The sequence below is a fragment of the Dromiciops gliroides genome, chromosome 1 (assembly GCF_019393635.1).
Source record: "Dromiciops gliroides isolate mDroGli1 chromosome 1, mDroGli1.pri, whole genome shotgun sequence".
Taxonomy (NCBI): Eukaryota; Metazoa; Chordata; class Mammalia; order Microbiotheria; family Microbiotheriidae; genus Dromiciops; species Dromiciops gliroides.
Window position 1 is genome coordinate 181,591,988 of NC_057861.1, and position 23,342 is coordinate 181,615,329.

A 23,342-nucleotide genomic window follows, 5' to 3' on the forward strand; every position below is an offset into this window, starting at 1 on the left:
CATCTTCACCTGGATGCATTGTCAGTACCTCAAACTCAATACATCCAATTATACCCAATCTTTCCCCCTAAACAGCTCTTTCCTCTGACTTCATTACTTTTATCGGCAGTACTACTTGATTTCTCAGGTTTAAAACACTGAGATTTTCTCTATTACTATATGTAAAAATAGCTTATATTTATAGAGCCCTATTAGGTTTGCAAAGCTTATTTTTACAAACATTTCATTTAAGCCTCATAACAATCCTATGAAATATAGTCCAGATATTAATATCCCCATTTTACAGAAGAAACTGAGGCTCAGACAGTGACTTGCCCATGGTCACACAAGCTGTTAAGTGTAAAAGGCAGAATCTGAACCTGGGATTTTCTGTCTCCATAAACAGGGCTCTGATATACCATATGATGCTTTTCTCTGATTCTTACTTTTCCCTCACCTCTCACACTCAATATTAAAGAAGTCTCGACACTCTAATGCCACATTTTCTAGCATCTGTCCTCTCTACATCACTACTCTAATATAGGTCCCTCATTACCATATGGACAATTCTAACAGCTTTTTAAACATGTCTTCCTGACTTTCCCCATTTCTCACTTCTCCAGGTGACCCTTCCCATCACTGTCATAATAAATTTTCTTATGAACAGAACAACATACTCTTCCTTTACATGAAAGCCTATGAAAGCTCCAAAGTCTCAGTTTCTATATAGAGCATTGCAGGCTCTCCATAAATTGTCTCCATCCTTCCTTCCTGACCTTAACTCATGACATTCCTTTGCACGCACTCCAGTCAAACAAGTTCTCTCTCAGTATCTCTATTCTTTCACTCAGGCTGTGCCCTAAGACCAAAGTACCTTCCCTTCCAGCCTTTTACCTGTTGAATTCTTTTCCATCCTTTAAAAACTAGCTCAAATGTCACTTCCTCTGTAAAGCTTTCCCTGATCCTCCTGGTTGGCAAAGACCATTCTTCTCAGACATTACACAGCACTTTTTATTTTTGTAATACTGCACTTATGTTCTATTGCATACTAATTATCTGAGTTGATGTTTTATTCCTCTACTACACCGTAAGTTATCCAGAAGGCAAGGGCAGTATCACTTAACTTTTTATCCCTCCAGTGCCTAGGACAGTGCCCTGTACAAAACAGGTACTTACTACTGTATAATTATTTGTATTATGACCTTGTTAATTGTACAATATTGTACATATTGTATAATATCATCTTAAGGGACGGATTCAAGCTGTCCAAAGTTTGATATGAATAGCATAATTCACTTCCAACTCCTTATCCATAGATTTACTAGTCTATTACAAGGCCAAACAACCTGTGGCAATAGCTGATAATATTATTTCCCACCAAGTGTGTCCCCTCATAGCCCTCATCATTTTTTAGGCTTACTAATGGGTACTGTTTTTCCTTAGTGGTCACAATGAAAGCTAAAGAGATGTTGATCCTAAACTACCAGTATTAAATAATCAGAGACAGATTCTGATCTTAAAGATTCCAGATCAATTCAATTATTTTAATATATGTAATCTAACTGTAGGAGGTCCTCATTAGTTGGTTATATGGTAACCTGGTAGATTTCTAAATAGTTTCATGGAAAACTAATCTTAATACTTTTCCAACAAGTTTCCATGACCTCTTAAGTCTTTTTCCAAAGTTTAAATATGCTTTAATTTATAAAGAAGTATATTGTGTACTCTGGTGAACCTGAGAATATATCTCCTCCACAAAGTTCCATGACAGCTGAGATGCTTTTGTTAACTGCTTACATAATTTTCTGTTTTCTGATGTACATACATACATCTGTGTGTATGTATGTGTTTATATGCATATAACTGATTCCAGAGTACACTTGAAACAGAGCATTTTAACTAATTCCAGAGAACAAAGTAAGGAATTAAATACCATAAAAATGCATTTTACCTCTTCTTCACTTTCTTTATCTTCTTCCTCTGAAGAGTCCTTTTCTTTTTTTTCATCTTCGCTGCTAGATTCATCTGATAGAATTTCAGGGCATTTGGTACGCTTCGCTTTTCTTGACATTCCAGAACTGCTCCGTTCCTTTTTACTACCTTTGCTTGGTGTTTTTTTTGATTTTGGCAATGGCTGTGTAAAATAAGATGTGTCATGATAAAAGAAAAATACAACAGACATCTCAATTCTAAAGTATTAAACACTGTATTTGATAACTGACATTACTGGCACTGGACCTGTGATTTCACTGGTATAGGTAGTTCCCTAGATTCCTCTACCAGTGCAGACTGGCACCTTCCCTACAATTTACCGTTTCAGAGTTGCCTACAGAACTGAGAAGTTATTTGCCCAGGGTCACACAGTATGTGTCAGTGACAAGACATGAATTTGGCTCCAAGGCTGATTCTCCATCCACTATGCCACTAAAAGTGATGTAACTTTACTTTTAATTTATTCCATCAAGGAGACCTGAAAAACCCTCCTTATCTCAACTATCAACCCTTCACATTAGTGTTCCAAATAACCATCCTAACAATATGCTGGCCCAGACTTTACATTACACCACCCTGCCTGACTCTTATAAAAATGAAGGCTAGATTGTCACTGTGATTAAATTTAGGGAGCCTAGTCATAACAACCAATAACAGGCTAGAATTACGTTGACAACTAATTTCTTCCTCACTCAAGAACACCAAAAGCAAATATGACTGAGATATGATTCTCAGATGGCCATGGAAATAAAGATTTGTTTGAAAAGCACCAATTCTGAGGTGGAGCCAAGATGGCAGAGAGAAGCCAGGAAATTGCCTGAGTTCTTTCTAATTTCTCTCAAAAGCAATGTTAAGTCATGCTTCTAAACATATTCTGGAGTGACAAAACCCACAAAAAGATGGAGTTAAACATTTTTCCAGCTCAAGATAACTCAGGGAGACTTCAGGAAAGGTCTGTCTCACATGTGTGGAAGGGGAGCACAGCCCAGCGCGGGCAGTGTCCAGGGAAGTGCTTAGACACAGCACAGATTAGCAACTGAGGCCCACTGGTCCTACCTCAGTATTCTAGTGGCATAGCAAGCCAGCTGTGAGGTCTCCAGCCCTAGCAGAGAAGGTAAATCGCCAGCCTAGGAACCAGGCACAACAAGCACAACTAGGCCAGGCCAAGCCAGTGCAGTGGGCAAGCCATGAGTCCCAGAAGTCACACCACAAAAAGCTCACTGTGAACAGGTCCCTGGCTCCCAGTACAAGAAGCTTGGGACAGTACATCCTGTGCCCCAGGAGAAGAGCTCAACTTTAATAGTTACAAAACGGGCTTTAAAAAAAATGAGCAAAAAATGGAAAAAACCCAACACCTGACCATAGAAAGTTACTATGGCAACAGGGAAGATCAAAATAAACTCAGAAAAGGACAATGTAAAAATGACTACATGTGAAGCCTTAAAGGGGAACGAGCCAAAAGTCTTCTTGGAAAAGCTCAAAAAGGATTTTAAAAATCAAACAAGAGAAGTAGAAGAAAAACTGAGGAAATAGAGGTATGCAAGAAAGAGTCAACAGCTTGGAAAAGGAAAACAATTCCTTAAAAAATCCAATTGGCCAAATTGTGTATGTGTGTGTGTGGGGGGGGGGGGTAGAAGAGAAATCTACTGAACAAAACAACTCCTTTAAAAGTAGAATTGGCCAAATGGTAAAGGAGGAACAAAAGCTAACTGAAGAAAATAATTCCTTAAAAATAGGAATTGGGTAAGTAGAAGCTAATGACTCTATGAAACATCAAGAATCAGTCAAACAAAATCAAAAGAATGGGGGAAAAAAGAGAAGCACCAATTCTGATTTTAGGGGGCTCTAGAAATTCATCTTAGATGCTATTAGGTGTGCAACCCTGAACAAGAAACTTAATCCTGTGTGTCCCCTCAGTTTCCTCATCTGTAAAATGAATGAGGAGGAGGAAATGACAAACCACTAAAGTATCTTTGCCAAGAAAGCTCCAAATGGTAGTCAAGAGCTGGACACAACTGAAAACCACTCAACAGAAATTCATCTATGGTTTGGGCATCTAACACTTGTTTACTCCACTTTACGCACTCTGGATTTCAGTTATAATTTGCATAAAACGTATACCATCACCAGGTTGTCCTTTTTTTTTTTCTTTTTTTAAATTTTTTGAGAGGCAATGGTAGTTAAGTGATTTGCCCAGGGTCACACAGCTAGTAAGTGTTAAGTGTCTTGAGGCCAGCTTTGAACTCGGGTCCTCCTGAATCCAGGGCTGGTGCTTTATCTACTGCGCCACCTAGCTGCCCCCCCCCCCAGGTTGTCCTTTTAATAAATGCAGAATTGTGGTCAATGTTGCTAACATTCACAAAATTCTGAGAATGTTAAAACTGATCGAAGATCATAAATCTAGTTGCTTTAATTTAATAATTAAGACATATTTAATTTAGAAATGTCAGAGTCCAATATCAGAATTTTTGAGAAAAATCATGATTTCATTACTCTACCCAGTTGATTCACTTTAAATTCTATTTTATTGGGCAGAGCCAAGATGGTGGAGGAAAGACTTCAAACGCAGAGCTCCTGATGTAATTGCCCCCAAAACAGCAATAGAAGAACCCCTAGAGCAGAAAAACACACAGAGATATGGGCTGAGATTATTTTCCAGCTGTGGATAGATTGCAGAGGGCCATGCTGGGCTATGAGTAAAGTACAACCCTGCGATCATGCCGACAGAGACCCTAGGCAGGCCGCCAGAGGAATATGCCTGAGAGCCTCTGAATCAGCTACAGCACCAGCATCTTCTAGAACTGACAGTGTGGTCAGGTGAGAGGGCTGAATGGCTGGTGGGGGGCGGGGGGGGGGAAAGGAAGTGGAGTGCAGGGGTATCAGCGGGACCTAGGGAGGAATTCAGCTGTCCCACCCCGGCGGAGAACGAGGAAGAAATCCTGAGCAGTGGGAGGCACAGGCTCCTTGAAGCAAAGAACCATACCACAGAAAGCTTTGCTGGTTGGTTGTTTAGTAAGTAGGCTTGAGGTTATCTTTGGACCAGAGAACAGGCCAGGAGAGAGAAAAACCTGCCCTCCCTCAAACCAAAACACCTGGGACCCTCTGAAGCTGGGAACAAAAGTGGAACCAAAAAGCAGGCCCCCCCCCCCCAGTGGAGAGTTTAAAGTCAAATAAAAGATGAACAAGCAAAGAAAGTTCAGAATTATAGAAAACATCTTCAGCGACAAGGAAGATCAAGGGGCACCTTCAGATGAAAAAAACAACCACAGGACCCCTACATCTAAAGCTGCCAAGAAAAATATGAATTGGTCTCAGGCCATGGAAGCTCTCAAAAGGGACTTTGAAGAGAAAGTAGGAGACAGAAGGAAGATGTAAAGAGAGGGAGGAAAAAATGGAAAGAGAAATGAGAGAGATGCAGGAGAGTCATGAGAAAAAAGTCAACAGTTTGAAAAGCCAAATGGAAAAGAAGATAAAAAACTGTCTGATGAAAATAGTTACCTAAGAATTAGGATTGAACAAATGGAAGCCAGTAACCTTATGAGAAACCAAGACACAGTAAAGCAAATCCAATTGAATGACAAAATAGAGGGCAATGTGAAATATCTCCTTGGAAAAACAGCTGACCTGGAAAATAAATCCAGGAGAGATAATTTGAAAATCATTGGACTACCTGAAAACCATGACCAAAACAAGAGCTTAGACACCGTCCTCCAAGAGATTATGAGGGAAAATTGCCCTGATATTCTAGAAGCAGAAGCTAAAATAGAAACTGAAAGAATGCACCAATCACCTCCTGAAAGAGATCCCAAAAGGAAAACCTCCAGGAATATTATAACCAAATTCCAGAATACCCAGGTCAAAGAGAAAATATTGCAAGCAGCTAGAAAAAAGGAATTCAAATACTGTGGAGTGCCAATAAGGATAAAACAAGATCTGGAAACCAGAGGGCATGGAATATGATATTCCAGAGGGCAAAGGAACTGGGATTACAGCCAAGAATCATGTAACCAGCAAAAATGTGTATAATCTTTCAGAGGAAAAAATGGGACTTCAATGAAAAAGAGGACTTTTAGGCATTTGTGATGAAAAGACCTGAACTGAATAGAAAATTTAACTTTCAAATACAAGACCCTGGAGAATCATAAAAAGGTAAACAGGGAAAAGAAAGCATGAGGGACATTAAAAGGTTAAACTATTTACAGTCATACATGAGAAAATAATACTTCCAACTCATAAGAATTTTTTCAGTAAGGAATACAGAGGACACAGGTCTGAACCGAATATGAAAGGATGATATTTGTAAAGCATTTATTTTTTGTGTATCCTTGTTCTTTGTGGAGCAAACAGGGTGGGTTGTCTGGTTTCTAGGGCTGGATTTGGGCTCTAGGCTTCTTAGGCCCAGGGCTGGTGCTTTGTCCACTGTGCCACCTAGCTAACCCATAACGATGTCTTTAAAATAGGGGGGAGGGGTAGGAGGAATAGACTGGGGGAAGGGGAATGGGGAGAGGTAGCTCACATGAAGGAAACAAGAAAAAAGCCTATGTCGGGGAGGGGAAGAGGGGGAAAGAGAGGGGGAGTGAACCTCACTATCATCAGAATTGGTTCCAAGAGGGAATAACATACATACTCAAGCAGGTAGAGTAATATATTTTTGCCTGAGGAAAAGTGGGAGGAGATGGGGGGATGGGGGAGGGGATAAGAGGGGAAGAAGGGAACAGAAGTATGGGGGAGTTGTAAAAAGCAAAACACTTTCGAGGAAGGTGAAGATGTTCTGCATAACACCACATGTATGACATATATTGAATTGCTTGATTCATAGGGAGAGTTGAGGAAGGAGGAAGAAAAATTTAGAAAACAGAATTAGCTCAAAGGCCTTAACCTGATCGGAGTGGGCTCAAGAAGGGAATAACACATACACTCAATTGGGAAGAGTAATATATTTAACCCTACAGGAAAGTAGGAGGGGAAGAGGATAAGGAGTAAAAGGTGAATGAAGGGAAGGTAGAGCGGGGGAGGGGGCAGTCAGTAGCAAAACACTTTTGAGGAGGATTGGGGCAAAATAAGCTAGACAATAGAGTAAATTTCACTGGAAGGGAATGGGATGGATGGAAATAGTTACAATGATTAACTACAATGTCAAAATGTATGATACCTACTCTGCTGTGCTACTGTGAAGAAAATTCTCTGTCAAGTTCAAGGTACTATATAAAAATTAAGATGGACAGGATGCTATCAGAAAAAAACGTGGAAAGACCCACATGAACTGAAGCAGAGAGAAATGTACTGTATACAAAATAACAGCATTAGTGTAAGATGATCTACTGGGAAGCATGTGGTTATTTTCAGCAAGGCAATGACCCAATAAAACTCTGAAGAACTTATGAAAATTGCAGTCCATCTAGAGAGAAAGAACTGATGGTATCTGAAAACAGACTGAAACACATTTTTTTTAAAAAATTCCTTAATCTGAAGTTTTGTTTTTATCTCTCTCACGACCTAATGTAGAATTGTTTTCCATAACTACTCATATATAATTTATGTTGAATTGTTTGAGTTCTTGGGGTGGGGGTGGGAGGAAGAGAAGTTGGAACACAAAAGTTTAAAAAAAATTGATGTCAAAATTTGCTTTTACATGTAATTTGGAAAATAAAAGTCTAAAAACAAAAACAAACCCAAACAACCCCCCCCAAATAAATAAATTCTATTTTATTTGTGCTTTTCTCACATTTTGAATTTTAAAACTAGAATATACTCATTTTTTAGTATCAAGTTCTGTGACAGTTTTCTGTAATTCTTCTCTTGGACAAGACCTGTGATTTCATCAGTGTATAAAAGTTCCAGAACAGAAATTCCCTCCAATGATATGGATTAAAGATTCATTTACAAATTATTTGAGAGATTAAGGGACTTGTTCCTTATTACATAACTAATACATGAACCCAGATCTTGCTCTCTTAAAGGGCAGCCCTCTATTTGTTTATATCCTATTTCTTCTCCTGATAAAATCATGCTTTGTTGGATTCAGAGCCCTCATAGGTTCCATGATTTCCTAGTGTGTCATTTTTGAAACTCCCTTTCCCCTTTCCCAATGGTTGTTGGTATCCTCTGACTTCAAACTTGTGATTTTTAGTAGTTATTTTGCATAAATATTATTTTCTAAATCTGACCCAAACACAATACAGTCATTACCCAATCATACCTCCTTAAGATCGATTAGGGTGCTGACTATCCCATTTCTGTGACATTCTGAAATTATCAAACTTTACCAGTCAATGATCCCAACTAAAGGAACTTCCCTAAAGATCCCAGCTGGACCTTCTGGTACAATATTTCCCAACAGTGAAAGGACAAGATGACAAAGACTCTGCAAACTTAAACATGAAAAAGGTAGAATCTGAGAGCCAAGCAAAATATGCTGATTACAGGGAAGAAAATTAGAAAGACAGGCATGGAAAAATGAATGAACCAACTATACAGGAGTTTCAGGTTGATTTTTTTAAAAATGAGAGGAAGAGCATAATGCAAAATCCAGTCTATATTTTCTTAAACATTAGTTCATGATTAGCACAGTATTTTTGCCTGATGCCAACAAGAGGAAATAATTGGAGTCCTCCACAGACATTGGAAAAGAAAACAAAAAGAATACCAGTGTTAATACAGTAAGATGAGAAATGACCACAAACATAAATCTCTTAAAACGAAATTTCAAAATGTTTGAGGTAGACTAATGATCAACTATAATACATGAAACCCAGAACAAATATAGGTACAGAGAAATCAAAAGGTTGGAATGGCACGGCACAATTGTTGACCTGTGGACTACATAAAGTATTACTAGCTCCTTTCTACAATGGGGAGTCATGTTCATTCTCTTAAACAGCAGTGTGACAAAAATAGCTCTCTGGAGAAGGAAATAATTTCTATTTGCTTTCAACTCCTTAGCCTAAAGGTCAAGCCTAAGCAAAGTTAGGAAGTCTTAGTTTATGTTCAATCTACAGCTTTCTCCATATTCACCCCTCTGCTAAAGTGCTCTAAAAGCTTAAACCAGGCAATGCTATTTTTGATTCTCTTTACCCCTATTAAAAGAAAAAAAAAGGCCTTTTCTTTATTAAAGGAATTTCAGGCTTTATTAAGTATATGGGGGGGGGGGGAGGTAGAGAGGAAAGAAACTCTGAAATTACATAAAGCTTACTTATCTTATATTGAAGAACAACTTTAGTTTTTGGTTTTTTAAGGTGTGAGAACAAGGAGTAAAAAGGAGTGATCCATGATCTTTCCTCTACAAAGGGGTTCCCTGTTCTCCTGAGGAGGCAGTTTGAAAAAGGCACAAGGCTAAGTTACCTATGTGGGATATTCCTCACTGACTCATTTGAGAACAAGATCCTACCTTTTAATATGACCTGTGAGTAAAGCTCTTCCCTAACAGGACATATCAGGTTACTTTCCTGAACTCAGCCCAAATCCTTCTTCACTCTATCCCTAAATTTAGTTAAAATTTAATTAAAAAAAATCATTGGGGCAGCTAGGTGGCACAGTGGATAGATAGAGCACCGGCCCTGGAGTCAGGAGGACCTGAGTTCAAATGCGGCCTCAGACACTTAACACGTACTAGCTGTGTGACCCTGGGCAAGTCACTTAACCCCAATTGCCTCACCAAAAAAAAAAAAAAGAATCATCCTAAAGACTCATATGAACTGATGTATAGTGAAATGAGCAAAACTGGGAGGACATTGTACATAGTGACAGCAGTATTATTCGATGATCAATTCTGAATGACTTAACTACTCTCAGCAATACAATGATCCAAGACAATCCCAAGGGACTAATGATGAAGTATACTATCCACTCCCATAGAAAGAACTGATAAAAAGAGCACTTGTGGGATGGCTAGGTGGCACAGTGGATAAAGCACTGGCCCTGGATTCAGGAATACCTGAGTTCAAATCCGGCCTCAGATGTTTAACACTTACTAGCTGTGTGACCCTGGGCAAGTCACTTAACCCCAATTGCCTAACTAAAAAAACAAGCAAACAAAACAAACAAAAACAACAACAAAAAAAAGAGCACTAGTGGATTGAACATGTATAACCTATACCAGATTGGTTGTTGTCTTATGGAAGAGGGAGGAAAGGGAAGGAGGAAGAAAAATTTGGAACTCTAAATCTTATGAAAATGAATATTGAAAACTACTCTTACATGTAACTGGAAAAAAATAAAATAAATGTGTGTTGAAAGAAAAGAAAAAATTCTCACCTTGCCAGACGGCTTTGGGTGCATTAAGAAATTCAAGATCCTGGTTACCAATTCACTATTTATGCCTGATCTCTCCAAATCAAGAACTTCACAGATGCTCTTTAACATGGCATTCCTAAATCTAAAACAAAAGGAAAAAGACTTAACAGAGCATAGATAGATAAATGCACTGAAATAAAAAGTAATGAAGAAAATTGAAAGTCAGAGTCAAAACTGGCATTTACTGCTTTAAAACAAATTTTATTCTTATTCAGATTTATTCTTCTTTTTTTGGCCAGGCAATGGGGGTTAAGTGACTTGCCCAGGGTCACACATCTAGTAATCGTAAAGTATCTGAGGCCAAATTTGAACTCAGGTCCTCCTGACTCCAGGGCCAGTGCTTTATCCAGTGTGCCACCTAGCTGCCTCTAGATAGGTTTATTCCTATCCAAGTATGTGTGTATATGAGGTTTTACTCAAATGTCTCATTATTTTTTAAATCAACCATAGCATTTAAAAAACATCTTTCCTAAAGGAAAGCCTATAAATAAAAAAAATTAAAATTACATTAGCATACCATCTTATGCTAAGTAGGGAAGAATACTGTTCATGATGAATTTAATATTATTAAAATTGCCAAGAAAAACAAAAACTAAAATGCATAGGAGGAAATGGTTCAGTATTAAAAGCAGTAAATTTGGGAGTCAGAAGAGACACTGCTACATATCTAACTCTTCTTAGCTATGTGAGATAAGTCATCACACCTTTATAAATACAGTATTGTATCTGCAAAGTAGCAATAAAATGAACCACCTCTCTCAAAAGCTGTCCAGAGGAAAGTGCTTCAAAACCCTGAAATGGGATACATTATGTGAGCTATTAACAACTCAGGAAAAGTTACTCAGAGAATGGTTCTGCATCTTCTTTTCTGTTTCAGCTTATTAAAATTGCTATTATAGACACCATAAACTAACAAGTGTGAAACACTTTTGTATTTAGGAAAAAAAATTACCTTTGGTACGATCACAAATTTTTTGAAGTTATAAGCACATTGATCAAGACATTATGTATAAAGACTGTATATTATTAAACTTACTTTTTCAACATTTCTTCCTTTTTTTTATATTGGTCACTTCCTTTTTCGAATGGAAAGCCACTGAACTGACCCACATTCTTCTTCAGAGAAGCTACCTAAAATGTTTATCTCATTAATTAATACTATAACTTCCCAAGTATACCTTTTATAAGTAGGGGAGAGAAATTGTTAGTACTTAAAAATACTTTTTACTTACATATGCCTTCAGGCATTCACTCAAAACTTTATTTGCTACCAATATTTGAACACTGCAAAAGGCTTATCATTTTGAATGAAAAGCTAAGTCAAGTTGTTGCCTAAGTCCTTGAAAAAAATAAAAGCTTTCACTTTATGTAGCCTCCCCTTTTCCCCCCAAGTGAAGGTTCTCAAGCACATTTCAACCAATTATAGCATCACAAGATCCACAATAACATGTAACTCAGAACAAAGGCACCACCTGAGCATTAATGAGGGGGTGGGGGTGGGAGAGAAATCATTTAACTCAAGATATACCCCATTTTACAAAATGGATGAGTTCTGAAGTTGTGCACAAAACAAATATTTTAACTGCATGATATTTATTTAAAGAATGCTATGGAGAATTTTTTTGTAAAGCTAACAATTATCATTTAATTTACTTTTGTTTGTTTGGTTTTTTCCCCTGGAGCAATGAGGGTTAAGTGACTTGCCCAGGGTCACACAGCTAGTGTCAAGTGTCTGAGACAGGATTTGAACTCAGGTCTTCCTGAATCCAGAGCCAGTGCTTTATCTACTGTGCCACCTAACTGCCCCTTTTTTGCAGGGCAATGGGGGTTAAGTGACTTGCCCAGGGTCACACAGCTAGTGTTAAGTGTCTGAGGCCGGATTTGAACTCAGGTACTCCTGAATCCAGGGCCGGTGCTTTATCCACTGCGCCACCTAGCTGCCCCTCCCAATTTACTTTTAAAAAATAAAATCTCACATAAATTTTGATAGTACTGACGTAAAAACATAATGACTTGGCAAAAAGGCATAACAAGTTTCTAATAATAAAATCTTAATATCACTAATCAAATATACTTTGAATTTTGCCTTGAGCTATCAAACATTCAGTTAGCTTTAGTTTATCATTGGCCAATGCCCATAAAAGTCAAGCTATAACTTTATGTCTGAACTAAATACAGGTAGAAAGGTCCAAAAAAATAATACTGGACCAGGAGTCATAAGAAATGGCTGTTTGGCTTTTCTATTAGCTGTGTTAACCAAATAAAATTCAGTGAGACTCAATGAGCCTTATCATCTATAAAATGAGGGAGTAAAACTAGATGATCTCAAAGGTCTCTTCCAATTTTAAAAAATCTGCAATCCCAATCAGCAAATATTTCTTGAACATCAACATTTACAATATTGCGTTCGGTTTTCAGGGTATAATTTTAGGAAGGATATTAACAAACTGGACCATGTGCTGGGGACAAAATGGTAAGAAGACTAGAGAGACACCATGGACTGGATAAAGGGACTGAAATTGTTTAACCCAAAGAAGAGAAAAACCAGGGGCTACATGATAGCTGTGGTCAAATATTTACAGAACTGTCACATCAAAGAATGACTAGATTTATTTGGTTTAATTCCAGAGGGCTGAAGTTGGAGCATTAGTGGAAGTTGAAAAATGGTAGGCTTAGGATTGATATAATGAAAAACTTAATTAAAGATACCCAAAGGAAAATGGGACTGTCTTACAGTTATACCCTAAGGAAAGTCTTTAAGGAAACTAAAGATGCTGTCGAGGGCATTATAAATTGGATTAGATAATCTGAGGTCCTTTCCAATGTGAAGATTCTGTGATGTCGCCTGCCAAGTACAAAGCACTGAACTAGCTAGCACCAGCTAGTTCTAAGTATCTCTGACATACTTCAATAAACATGCTAAATATCAGAAGTCTAAAATAATCCTTACTGTGCCTGGCCTGTTGTAAAGTAGTTTATGAAGATTTCTAAGTTCATCAGTTTTCTTCTTACTTAGAAAGAAGTGTATTCTTTCAATTTCACAAAGCTTCTGTCCCTTTCCTGTAAAAAGAATAAAGTTAAATGATTAAGTCTTGCTTCCATTATAAACTTAGCTGAAAAATTATACAGTACTTTATTTTATACAAAACTTCAAACAACTTTTTAATAAATTGTCCAGTTTGGATAGACAATTTAAAGAGTTTCCACCTTCATCTAATTTGTAGGAAAGAATGAGAAGACAAATTTCAGAAATCATCATTTTAAAAGCAAAATTATATTCTTTAAAAAGAAAACACTATTTGGTCACCCCTTGGATAGTTTAAGTATTTTACAACAATGTTAATTAAAAGAAGCAGTGTGATATTGTACATTCAAGGCTGGCTTTTGAGTTAGGAAGTTAGGAACACTACAAATATGGGCCATGGACAAATCATTTAACTAGTTAGTGACCCAAGCAATTCTTGCTGCTAATCTGTATGATCAGAAGTTTCCACAGCATGCATGCCCAATAGATGAAATAATTTGTCCAGATTGAAAAAAAAAAAACCATACTTGCCTTGGGCAATTGTAAATGGTTCCCTTTGTAGGGAGGATACTTGCATTGTCAACCTCTCTACTTTCTTCTTCTCTCTCTTGCCTTCTACGATGAGACTCTTTTCTGAAAGATAATTTAATTGTCTTAAATAGCAAAAAGCTTTAGGAATGATCTTCACCAGGCCTCCTTCCTGATAACTAAAGAGGTTCAAACCTGAATTCCTCTAGCACTTCTAACATAATGGCCCTAAAGTGGTTGTAATGTTCTGCTTATTTCTTGCCCATCTGGGTTCAAACCTAGGCTCCTATATAAAGCCTTGTGAAAACATCAGCTAAACATAAGACCCCCAAATATTCCACTACATTAACATGGATTAGCTCATGTTGTTTCATCCCACTATTAGCCATCCTCAGTTCCTACTGCTTTTTTGTTTAGTTGTTTTTTAGTCATGACCAACTCTTCATGACCTATTGCTTCCCTATGACTAATGTGAGAATACACCCATCTGTCTCTGGTAAACAGAATTCTATAAAAACAAAATAGAAGCATGTCAGGATGTGTCCTTTTTTTAGGGTTACTATTTGATCACATTAGATTCACTGCCCCATTTCTTAAGACTTTAACAGCTAACTAAATTAACAATTCTATAAATTTTAATCTCTAAAAAGAAAAGATTTAACATAGTTCTCAGGTTGAGATCTCATCTAAAAAAATAATAAAAACGAGTAGTTTTTTTGATCAATATAAATCCTGAAAGCATTGTTTTGATCTCTTGTTGTTTCAATACAACTTTGTATCTCATTGGTCTTAATCCACCAAATATTGAGAACCTATTACGTGCAAAAATGTCAGTTGTATTAATCATTCAACGCTAAAAAGGGTGTGAACAGCATTCTGCTTTGCAAAAGTGGTCAACAAGTCTTTGAAAACTGCTGAGATACATACGAAATATTCTCAATGCATGTTAATAAATATGTGAATGCCAACTGAAAAACATTATAAGACTATATTCTTGGGGGCAGCTAGGTGGCACAATGGATAAAGCACTGGCCCTGGATTCAGGAGGGCCTGAGTTCAAATTTGACCTCAGATACTTGACACTTACTAGGGGTGTGACCCTGGGCGAGTCACTTAACCCTCATTGCCCCACCAAAAAAAAAAAAAAAAAAAGGAAAAGGTACCAAAAAAAGACTATGTTCTTAAGTGTGGGAACAACCTAGAGCTCCTGGAATATGACTTAAAAATTGATTTTTGATTAATGTTTGCTTAGATGGTATACAGTAGGGGTTCTTAAATCTCATGGACTTGTCAGTCTAGTGAAACCTAAGGACCCCTTCTCAGAATTAGGCTTAATTTTAAGTAACAAAATTAAATACAAAGGATTACAAAAGAAACCAATTAGATTGAAAGTTACCAGAATATTCACAAGGTCTGGTAGCCATGTTTATAAAATTAACTGCAACCAACCCTGACCCAACACAAACCTGCCACCAACTAGTAATTTATATTTAGCTAGATCAGGCTTTCTACTGCCAAGATACCTGAATCTCAGTTCTTCGTTAGGTTACCTTTTTTTTGGGGGGGGGGGGGGAGAAGGCAATTGGGGTTGTGACTTGCCTAGGGTCACACAGCTAGTAATTGTTAAGTGTCTGAGGCCGAATTTGAACTCAGTTCCTCCTGAATCCAGGGCCAGTGCTCTATCCACTGGGCCACCTAGCTGCCCCAATTAGGTTACTCTTTTGTGTAAAACTAATAAAATTTAAAAGTCCCACATTTTCAGTATGATTGTCTCCAAACCTTTCTAATACCCATGTTTATTCTAAAAGGATAGAAAATGTCTAAACTGGAGGGTGGCTTCAGGCTTTAGCTTAAATTCATCTGGCCTCTGGGTAATATTGCTCAGGTCAATGCAAATATAATCCAGAAGATTTAAGCAAAAGAATAGCAATAGAGCTTAAATAGTAATAATCAGCCAAAACTGAAAAAATAGTGGTATGAGTTTAACTTAGTGGACGCTGTCCATTATGTTGACAATACATCATCACCTTCTTTCTATCTAGGGTTTATGGTCGATTAACCATTCCTGAATCTAGTTAGATAGCAAAAGTTACACCAGTGAGAAACTGCTCAAGTGAAAAGGTATTATAGTTGAGCAAGATTCTGATGATGGTGACAGACATGGGCTGAATGAAATACTAATTCTACCTCATTTCTGAGGATTGCCTTTGGCAGTTGCAGTCAGATACAGCAAAAGGATACAGAATTACCCCTGCACCCAAACCCAGGTTTTATTATGATACCCATAGCCTAGACTGATTAAAAAAACCCCAAAACATGGTACAATTAAAAGAGCACTAGATTTGGAGTCAAAAAACAATGTGTTACTGGTATAACCTTGAACTCATTTAACCTTTCTAGCTTTCAGTTTACTTATCTGTATAAGAAAATAAATGACTAGTTGATCTATTGCTCTTTTCAGGTCTTAAAAAAACCTCAATTGCCTTTTACTTTGTTCCTCTCTTTCTCCCCTTCCTACCATAACCTCCTCCTTCTTTCCCTTTTTCTTCTAACTCGTTATAATATGGAACTGAAATATATAGAGGCAGCTAAGTGGCACCATGGATAAAGCCCTGGGCCTGTAGTCAGGAAGACCCCAGTTCAATCCAACTTTAGATATGTTATGTGAGCTTGGGCAAGTCCCTTAACCTGATTGCCTGAGTTTCCACAAATGTTAAATGGGGATAAACACATAATAATAGTACTTATCTCCCAGGTTGGGTTATTTGTAAGAATCATGTGATGTTATATGCATAAAGCACTTAGCATATGCCTGGTAAGTAGTAGACACTATAAATGATAGCTATTACTGTTATATTTTAAGCATGCTATATTTCCCATATTGTCTCAATGCCTTTCTTTCAAATCCACCGAAACACATTAAGTCTCTCTTTTTTTTTGGGGGGGGGGGGCGGTTAGGGCAATGAGGGTTAAGTTGCTTGCCCAGGATCACACAGCTAGTAAGTGTCTGAGGCCACATTTGAACTCTGGTCCTCCTGAATCCAGGGCTGATGCTTTATCCACTTTGCCACCTAGTTGCCCCCAAGTCTCTCTTTTTTTTACTTTTGTATGACCTTCAGTTTTCTGGAGCCCAGAGACAATTAACATTTAAAAAAAAAAGTAGCAGATCCTTGCCCTAAAAGCATATTTGGAACAAAAAACTTTTGCTACATTGGTCTTTCTCTAGTACTAGTATTATATTTATTCATGTCAAGTAAATAAAGCTTTGGTCAGACTATACTAGGTTCAAGTAGTTCTGGTACTTAAAATATGAATACATTCATATCCTGGGAACACACAAATCTCCAAAAAGTAAAGTCATACTGTACAGACTGAACTTGGGAAAATATAAAAAACTATCTGTTAGTTATCTGAAGAAAAACAAACAAAGCCTCTCAGATGGATGTAAATGTCACCTAACTTGAAATGTTTCCTATTTGGCCTACTCTCATCTTGAGAGTAAAATTCAGTGGTTGAAACAATATGAGAAACTTCAGATCTCTTCCTAGCTCTTATTTAAACTACAAGGTGCATGCTAAATAAAACAAGATAATAATAATGACAATGCTAAGGTTCTTTAGAATACCTGGACTTTTGAATAACTGGAGAACACTTTCTAAGTGTATAGAATGTGCACGCAAACTGTCCATGATACCCCAAATCAGAGTTTAAAGGTGGAAGAGATCACAGAAGTTATCTAGTCCCTTGTTTCATATATGGGGAAACAAACCCAGAAACTTGGCAAAGGCCACACAAGAAGTTAAGCAGCAGAGCTGGAATTTGAAACAGGACTTCTGACTTCAAATCAATTGCTCCCTAACTCATCTGGCAGCATTCAAGCTTTAGTGACATACCTGTGGCCATCCATAGGTTTTATATGAATAGAGTGCCCAATACTACCTTAAATATTATTCCATTAAAAGAACCAATTGCCCTGTAAACTAACTTGACAAAGAAACCTAAAATGCAGGAGATTGAAGTTAGAGATCTAAGAGAAGTATAGGAGGTAGGGCAGGGATCCTGAACTCTTTCCCTCTTAATTCTGGTACCTTCCCTCTGTCAATTATTTCCTATTTATTGTGTATATAGCTTGCTTTGTATATATTTGTTTGCCTGGTGATGCAATCTCCGTGAGGTTGGAAACTTTTTTTTACATTCTTAGCACTTAGCACACAGTACCTGGCACATAGTAGGCACTCAATAAATGCCTATTGATTCAGATTGATTCCTGAAAGGACTCATTCAAGAAAAGATAAATCAATTATACAGGATACCACCCAATTCATATTTGAATTCCTAAGGCCTCAAGTTTGTGCCAGAGGGAAACAGAAACAAGTAAGGGACCCTTTTGTGGGGAACCTCTACTTAAGTTCAGCAGGTATGAAGTCTCATATGCAGTAACTACCAAGAATTTTTCTACATATTCTTTTTTCCAGATACTACCAAAACCCAAGCAGTTCCCCTTTCCTAAACTTCCAGAGGAAACAGATTGCCTCTTGTTTTACTAATGTGGGTGGGGAATGGATCTTCCATTCTACCATTTAAAAAAAAACCCCTAATATCTTGTGTTTAACTACCTGCAACAACCCCATATGGTAAATAGCCTTCAGAAAGATTAAGGCTAAATTAAAACAAGTTTTAGGAAGTCCATGGATACATACACTAAGTTAAGAAACAGAACTGAGAAATAAATTGATAACTTGATGCATGTTTCCTTTTATTAAATTAAAACAAGTCGTAGAAGGTCCATGGATACATACACTAAGTTGAGAAACAGAACCAAGAAGGAAATTTATAACTCTATGCATGTTTCCTTTTATTCAATTAAAACAAGTTTTAGAAAGTCCATGGATACATACACTAAATTGAGAATCAGAACTGGGAAGGGAATCTCTCACAACTCGATGCAGGTTTCCTTTTATTAAATTAAAAACAAGTTTTAGAAAGTCCATGGATATATACACTATGTGGGGAAACAACTGGGGAGAGAGAGAATCTGTAACAACTCAATGCATGTTTCCTTTTATTAAATTCAATTACATCGTTGGCAGTCCCCTGCTACCAGAAATAAACTATCCGGCATTTCTATTCATCCAAGAAGGATGGAAACCATCTCAACACCCCTAATTCTGGACAGCAGCCTGAGGTGCATAGAGGGTAACTTGCACATTTCACTCATACCTCCGGTTCTTTAATGGTCTCAAGGACTACGGGGTACAACCACCCTACAGGATTCCTAAAGGAATCCGGCCTGCAGCAATCAATCCTATCCCACCTTTTTCTTCCTCCTCATCCTCTTCATCGTCCTCCTCCTCTTCCTCTTCGCTCTCTTCCTTATCGGGCACCTCAGGGTCTCTCTTAGGTGCGGGCTGGGAAGAAAGGTCCTCCCCCTCCGGGGTGGGGAGAGACGAAGACATGCTAACAACCTGCAGAGGCGGAGGAGGGAATCGGGAGAGAAAAGAGACCCTGGGCCATCAGCAAAGGATCCACTGCTCTCCTCTGCCCGTCACAACCGCCCCGGAAGAGGGGAGAGGGCCCAGGCCCCCCGCATCGGGACCGCAAGGATGGGGGATCCGTGCTTTCCCAAAGGCCCCCCGCCCCTCACGTCTCCACCTCAGCGCGGGGGCCGGGAGATGCCCCTCTGCCGCCCCCCCGGGCGGTCCCCGCGGTGTTTTTCTCGCGCCCCCCCCCCCACCGGCGGGGAAGGGGGATCCGAGGCAGCCGCAGGCGGTCGCCCGCCCCCTAGCGGGGGAAGGCACCGGGCCGGGCCGGGCCGGGCCGGGCCCGCGCACTCTGCGCAGCTCGACCCTCGCGCCGCAGGCAGGGGCACCAACCGCCACCGTGCGTCGGGGCCCGGGAGGGGAGGCCGGCCGCCCGGGGCGACTCCACAGGCCGCCCGGGCCCGGCGGCGTCAACGGCGGTTTCACTTTCATGGCGGCGCCTCACGGTCCCGCGGTCCTAACAGCCGCCAACCCTCCCCCTTTCCCGGGCGGGCACGGCGCCGCCTCCGAGACGTCCAGCCGCTATCCCTCCCTTCCCGCCGCCCGCGTGCCCCCTCACCGGTAGGTCGGGGATGCCCGGGGCCTGCCTGTCTCGTGAATCTAGAGGAAGGTTCCTAAGGTTGGCGGGTGGGGGAACGGCGATGGACCCCTTTTGCCTTTTTCGCTCGTGACGCTTCTGCACAGCGTCCCTCCGAGAAGCCACCAGATTTTCAAAATGGCGGTTCGGGAAGGAAGCGGGAATGCGGCGGCCAATGAGAGGCCCGCAGTGGAAGGTGGCAAGGCGAGGGGTGGGTCTACGCCGTCTGGGCTGGGAGGGGCTGAGGGCGGAGCAGGTCGCTGGGCTTCGCCGCTACAAGTGAGGAGCGCGCAGGGCTGCTCGAGGCGGGCGGCTTTCGGGATGGAAGGCGGGGTGAGGTGGAGTGGGGTGGGGGAGGGGAGGGGGACTTGTAGATCCCGGGTGTGGACCCCAGCGGCGCGCGCCTTAAAGGCGGGTAGGGGAGTAGGCCGCTGGGGCGCCTGCGCACGTCTGGCAGAATTCGTGCGGTCCACTCCCTGGTAGGTCGCGCTGCGGGTGCGTCTGCAGAAAGACTTGGTTGGACTGTGCCCCGTAAGGGAATGAAGCTTGGAGGCGCGGATCCTGACGCATCGAAGATCCAAGATTCTCGAGCTTGCTTTTCCTAATACAACTTTCCCTCCAAGAGGATGTACCTATTTTCTTCAGAAGAGAAATATTCTATTCCCCGTTAGTGTGCTTGTATTTTTTTAGGGGGGAGTGGGGGGTGGGCAGGGGGTGTTGCTTTTAATATGTGGTGGAGAGATTTAACTTCTTTTGCATCAAAGGATCCTGGTGTCCTAACCACCTTCCTCGCTCTTGTTAGAAAAGCTGTTCATAACACTAATGAACATGGAGGGAAAGAAAGTGTAAATAAAAGTAAAACAATATATCCAGCCCTTAAATGTGACCTCGTTGTTTATACAAGGGATGCAGAAAGTTCCAACATTAGGAAAGCAATTGATTTAATTAATCATAAAAACTTTAAATTTTTTTGTGGACATTTAAAACTTGCTAGGTGATGGGGGCAGCTAGGTGGTGAAGTGGATAGTGCACCGGCCCTGGAGTCAGGAGTACCTGAGTTCAAATCCAGCCTCAGACACTTACTAGCTGTGTGACCCCGGGCAAGTCACTTAACCCCAATTGCCTTACTAAAAACAAAAAATAAACAAACAAAAAAACTTGCTAGGTGATGATAAAGTGGATAGAGCGCTGGTTCCAGCATCAGACCTGAGTTCATGTGACCTTAGACACTAGCTATGTGACTCTGGGCAAGTCACTTAACTGCAGTTTGCCTCAGTTTCCCCATCTCTGAAATGGAGATAATAATAGCACCTATTTCCCAGGCTTGTCTCCAGGACAAAATGAGATAATCATTGGTATATAATAAGTGTTATGTAAATGTTATCTTTTGTTATTATCTCAGCCTCATAGCAACCCTGAGAGACTGTGGGTTTTATTATTCCTATTTCACAGATGAGGAAACAAACATAGTATCTGAGTTGAGATTGGAAGTGAAATCTTTTTATCTCCATTTAACTAGTGCTTTATGCAGTGAGATACTAGTGCAGATCTGTAACTGCTCCTGGGACATTGCAAAGTTAAGAATTGTACTGGCTATATGTTTCAGATGTGAGACTTGAACCTGGATATTCCAAACACCAAGGCTAATTTTCTATTCAATGCTGTTTTACAGTTATTTCAATAGGTGCAGAAAAATCCTTTGGAAAAAAAATGCAAGCTAGGGAAGCTGGATAGCAGTGGATAGAGCACCTGCCCTGGATTCAGGAGGACCTGAGTTCAAATCCAGCCTCAGACACTTGACACTACCTGTGTGACTCTGGACAAGGCACTTAACCCTCATTGCCCTGCAAAAGAAAAGAAAAAATGCAGTATTCTTTTTATGTTTAAAAAGCCTAAAACTTATAGGTGTGGCATGTACTTTATTAGGATGAAAAAGCATATACCTAAAACTAAGAACTAGCGTTACTTAAAATTGATAAACACTGAAAGCTTTCTCAATCAATTTCAATTTAGGGGTAAAATCAAAGATCACCATATTCTTCACTATTTTTGAGAGAGTACAAGAACTGCTGGCTTTAGCAGAGAGAGAGAGAGAGAGAGAGAGAGAGAGAGAGAGAGAGAGAGAGAGAGAGAGAGAGAGGGGAATGGAAAAAGAAAAGATTAAGATCAAATATTGACCAAAGGAGACAGAATTATTCCTATCTCAGAAAAGTATTATACCTCAGAAGATATGAAAGTTTACTTAAATAATCCTGGATAATCATTGAAGAAAATGATGTCAGTCAAGTAGAAGCTTCTTTGGCTCCCCTTTGCCTTTAGTATATATTCAAACTCCTGTTTAGTATTTCCCTTCATAATCAGACTCTGGTCTCACTTTCTAGGCTATACACATCACTCCCCTAGGTAGTCTACTCTCTAGATTAATTAGCTCACTTTCTGCTCCAGGTCCTCCTGTCCCTGTGTTTTCATACAAATTGATCCCATGCCTACAATGCTCTCCCTCTTCAACTGTAGTTCTTCCAACACCAACCTCCCTTTAAGGCTCAGCTCAAGTGCCACTATTTAAAGAAGCCATTCTTAATTCACTCAGTCTGCACTCCATTCCCATCCTGTATTTGTTTTTTTATTTATATTTTATTTGCTTATCTACGAGCCTGTTATATCTTGCAGTAAAAGTGACTATCCTGTATTTGTATGCCTGTTGTCTCATGAAGTACCTTGTTTATTATAGGCATTCAATAAATGCTTAGCAATTGAATGTAGATTACTAACAAAAATGAGGAGGAAATAATAGCTAGCATTTATACTCATCAGTGGCCAAGGGATTGGAAAAGATGAATGAGTTTATGCCCCAATCCTAAAGAAGGGCAATGCGAGAAAGAATGTTCAAATTACCAAACAGCTGTGTTCATTTAACATGCTATCAAGGTTATACTTAAGATTCTGCAAGCTAGGTTTCAGCAATATGTGAACCAATAATTACCTGAAAGCAGGCTAGTTGTTGAAGAGGTGGAGGATTTAGAGACCAAATTGCCAACATTCATTGGATTATGGAGAAAGCAAGGGAGTTCCAGAAAAACAAATGCTTCTGCTTCCTTGACTACACTAAAGCCTTTGACTGTGTGGATCTTGACAAAATGTAGCAAGTCCTCAAAAAGATGGGAGTACCAGATCATCTTACTTGTCTCCTGAGAAACTTCTATGTGGGCCAAGAAATGACAGTTGAAATTGAACATGGAAAGATGGGTTTAAGATTGGGAAAGGAGTACAACAAGGCTGTATATTGTTGCCTTATTTATCTAATTTAGATGCCAGGTACATCATGCAAAATGCCAGGCTGAATCAATCAAAAGCTGAAATTAAGGTTGCCAGGAGAGACATCACCAATCTCAGATAGGCAGATGATACC

General features: G+C 39.5%; 1 protein-coding gene across 1 annotated transcript in view; it reads right to left on the bottom strand.

Moving 5' to 3' along the window:
• Nucleotides 1-20,142, bottom strand: part of DEK (DEK proto-oncogene) — a 35,065-nt gene extending 14,923 nt beyond the window's left edge. Inside the window, exons 1-7 of the mRNA XM_043976077.1 lie at nucleotides 19,916-20,142; nucleotides 19,131-19,281; nucleotides 13,820-13,921; nucleotides 13,214-13,323; nucleotides 11,300-11,394; nucleotides 10,225-10,345; nucleotides 1,931-2,113 (exon numbers count right to left, since the gene is read on the bottom strand). Coding sequence (XP_043832012.1) covers nucleotides 1,931-2,113; nucleotides 10,225-10,345; nucleotides 11,300-11,394; nucleotides 13,214-13,323; nucleotides 13,820-13,921; nucleotides 19,131-19,272 — 753 coding nt within the window. The 5' untranslated portion in view covers nucleotides 19,273-19,281; nucleotides 19,916-20,142. The remainder of the gene's footprint in view (nucleotides 1-1,930; nucleotides 2,114-10,224; nucleotides 10,346-11,299; nucleotides 11,395-13,213; nucleotides 13,324-13,819; nucleotides 13,922-19,130; nucleotides 19,282-19,915) is intronic.
• Nucleotides 20,143-23,342: the final 3,200 nt, after the last annotated feature.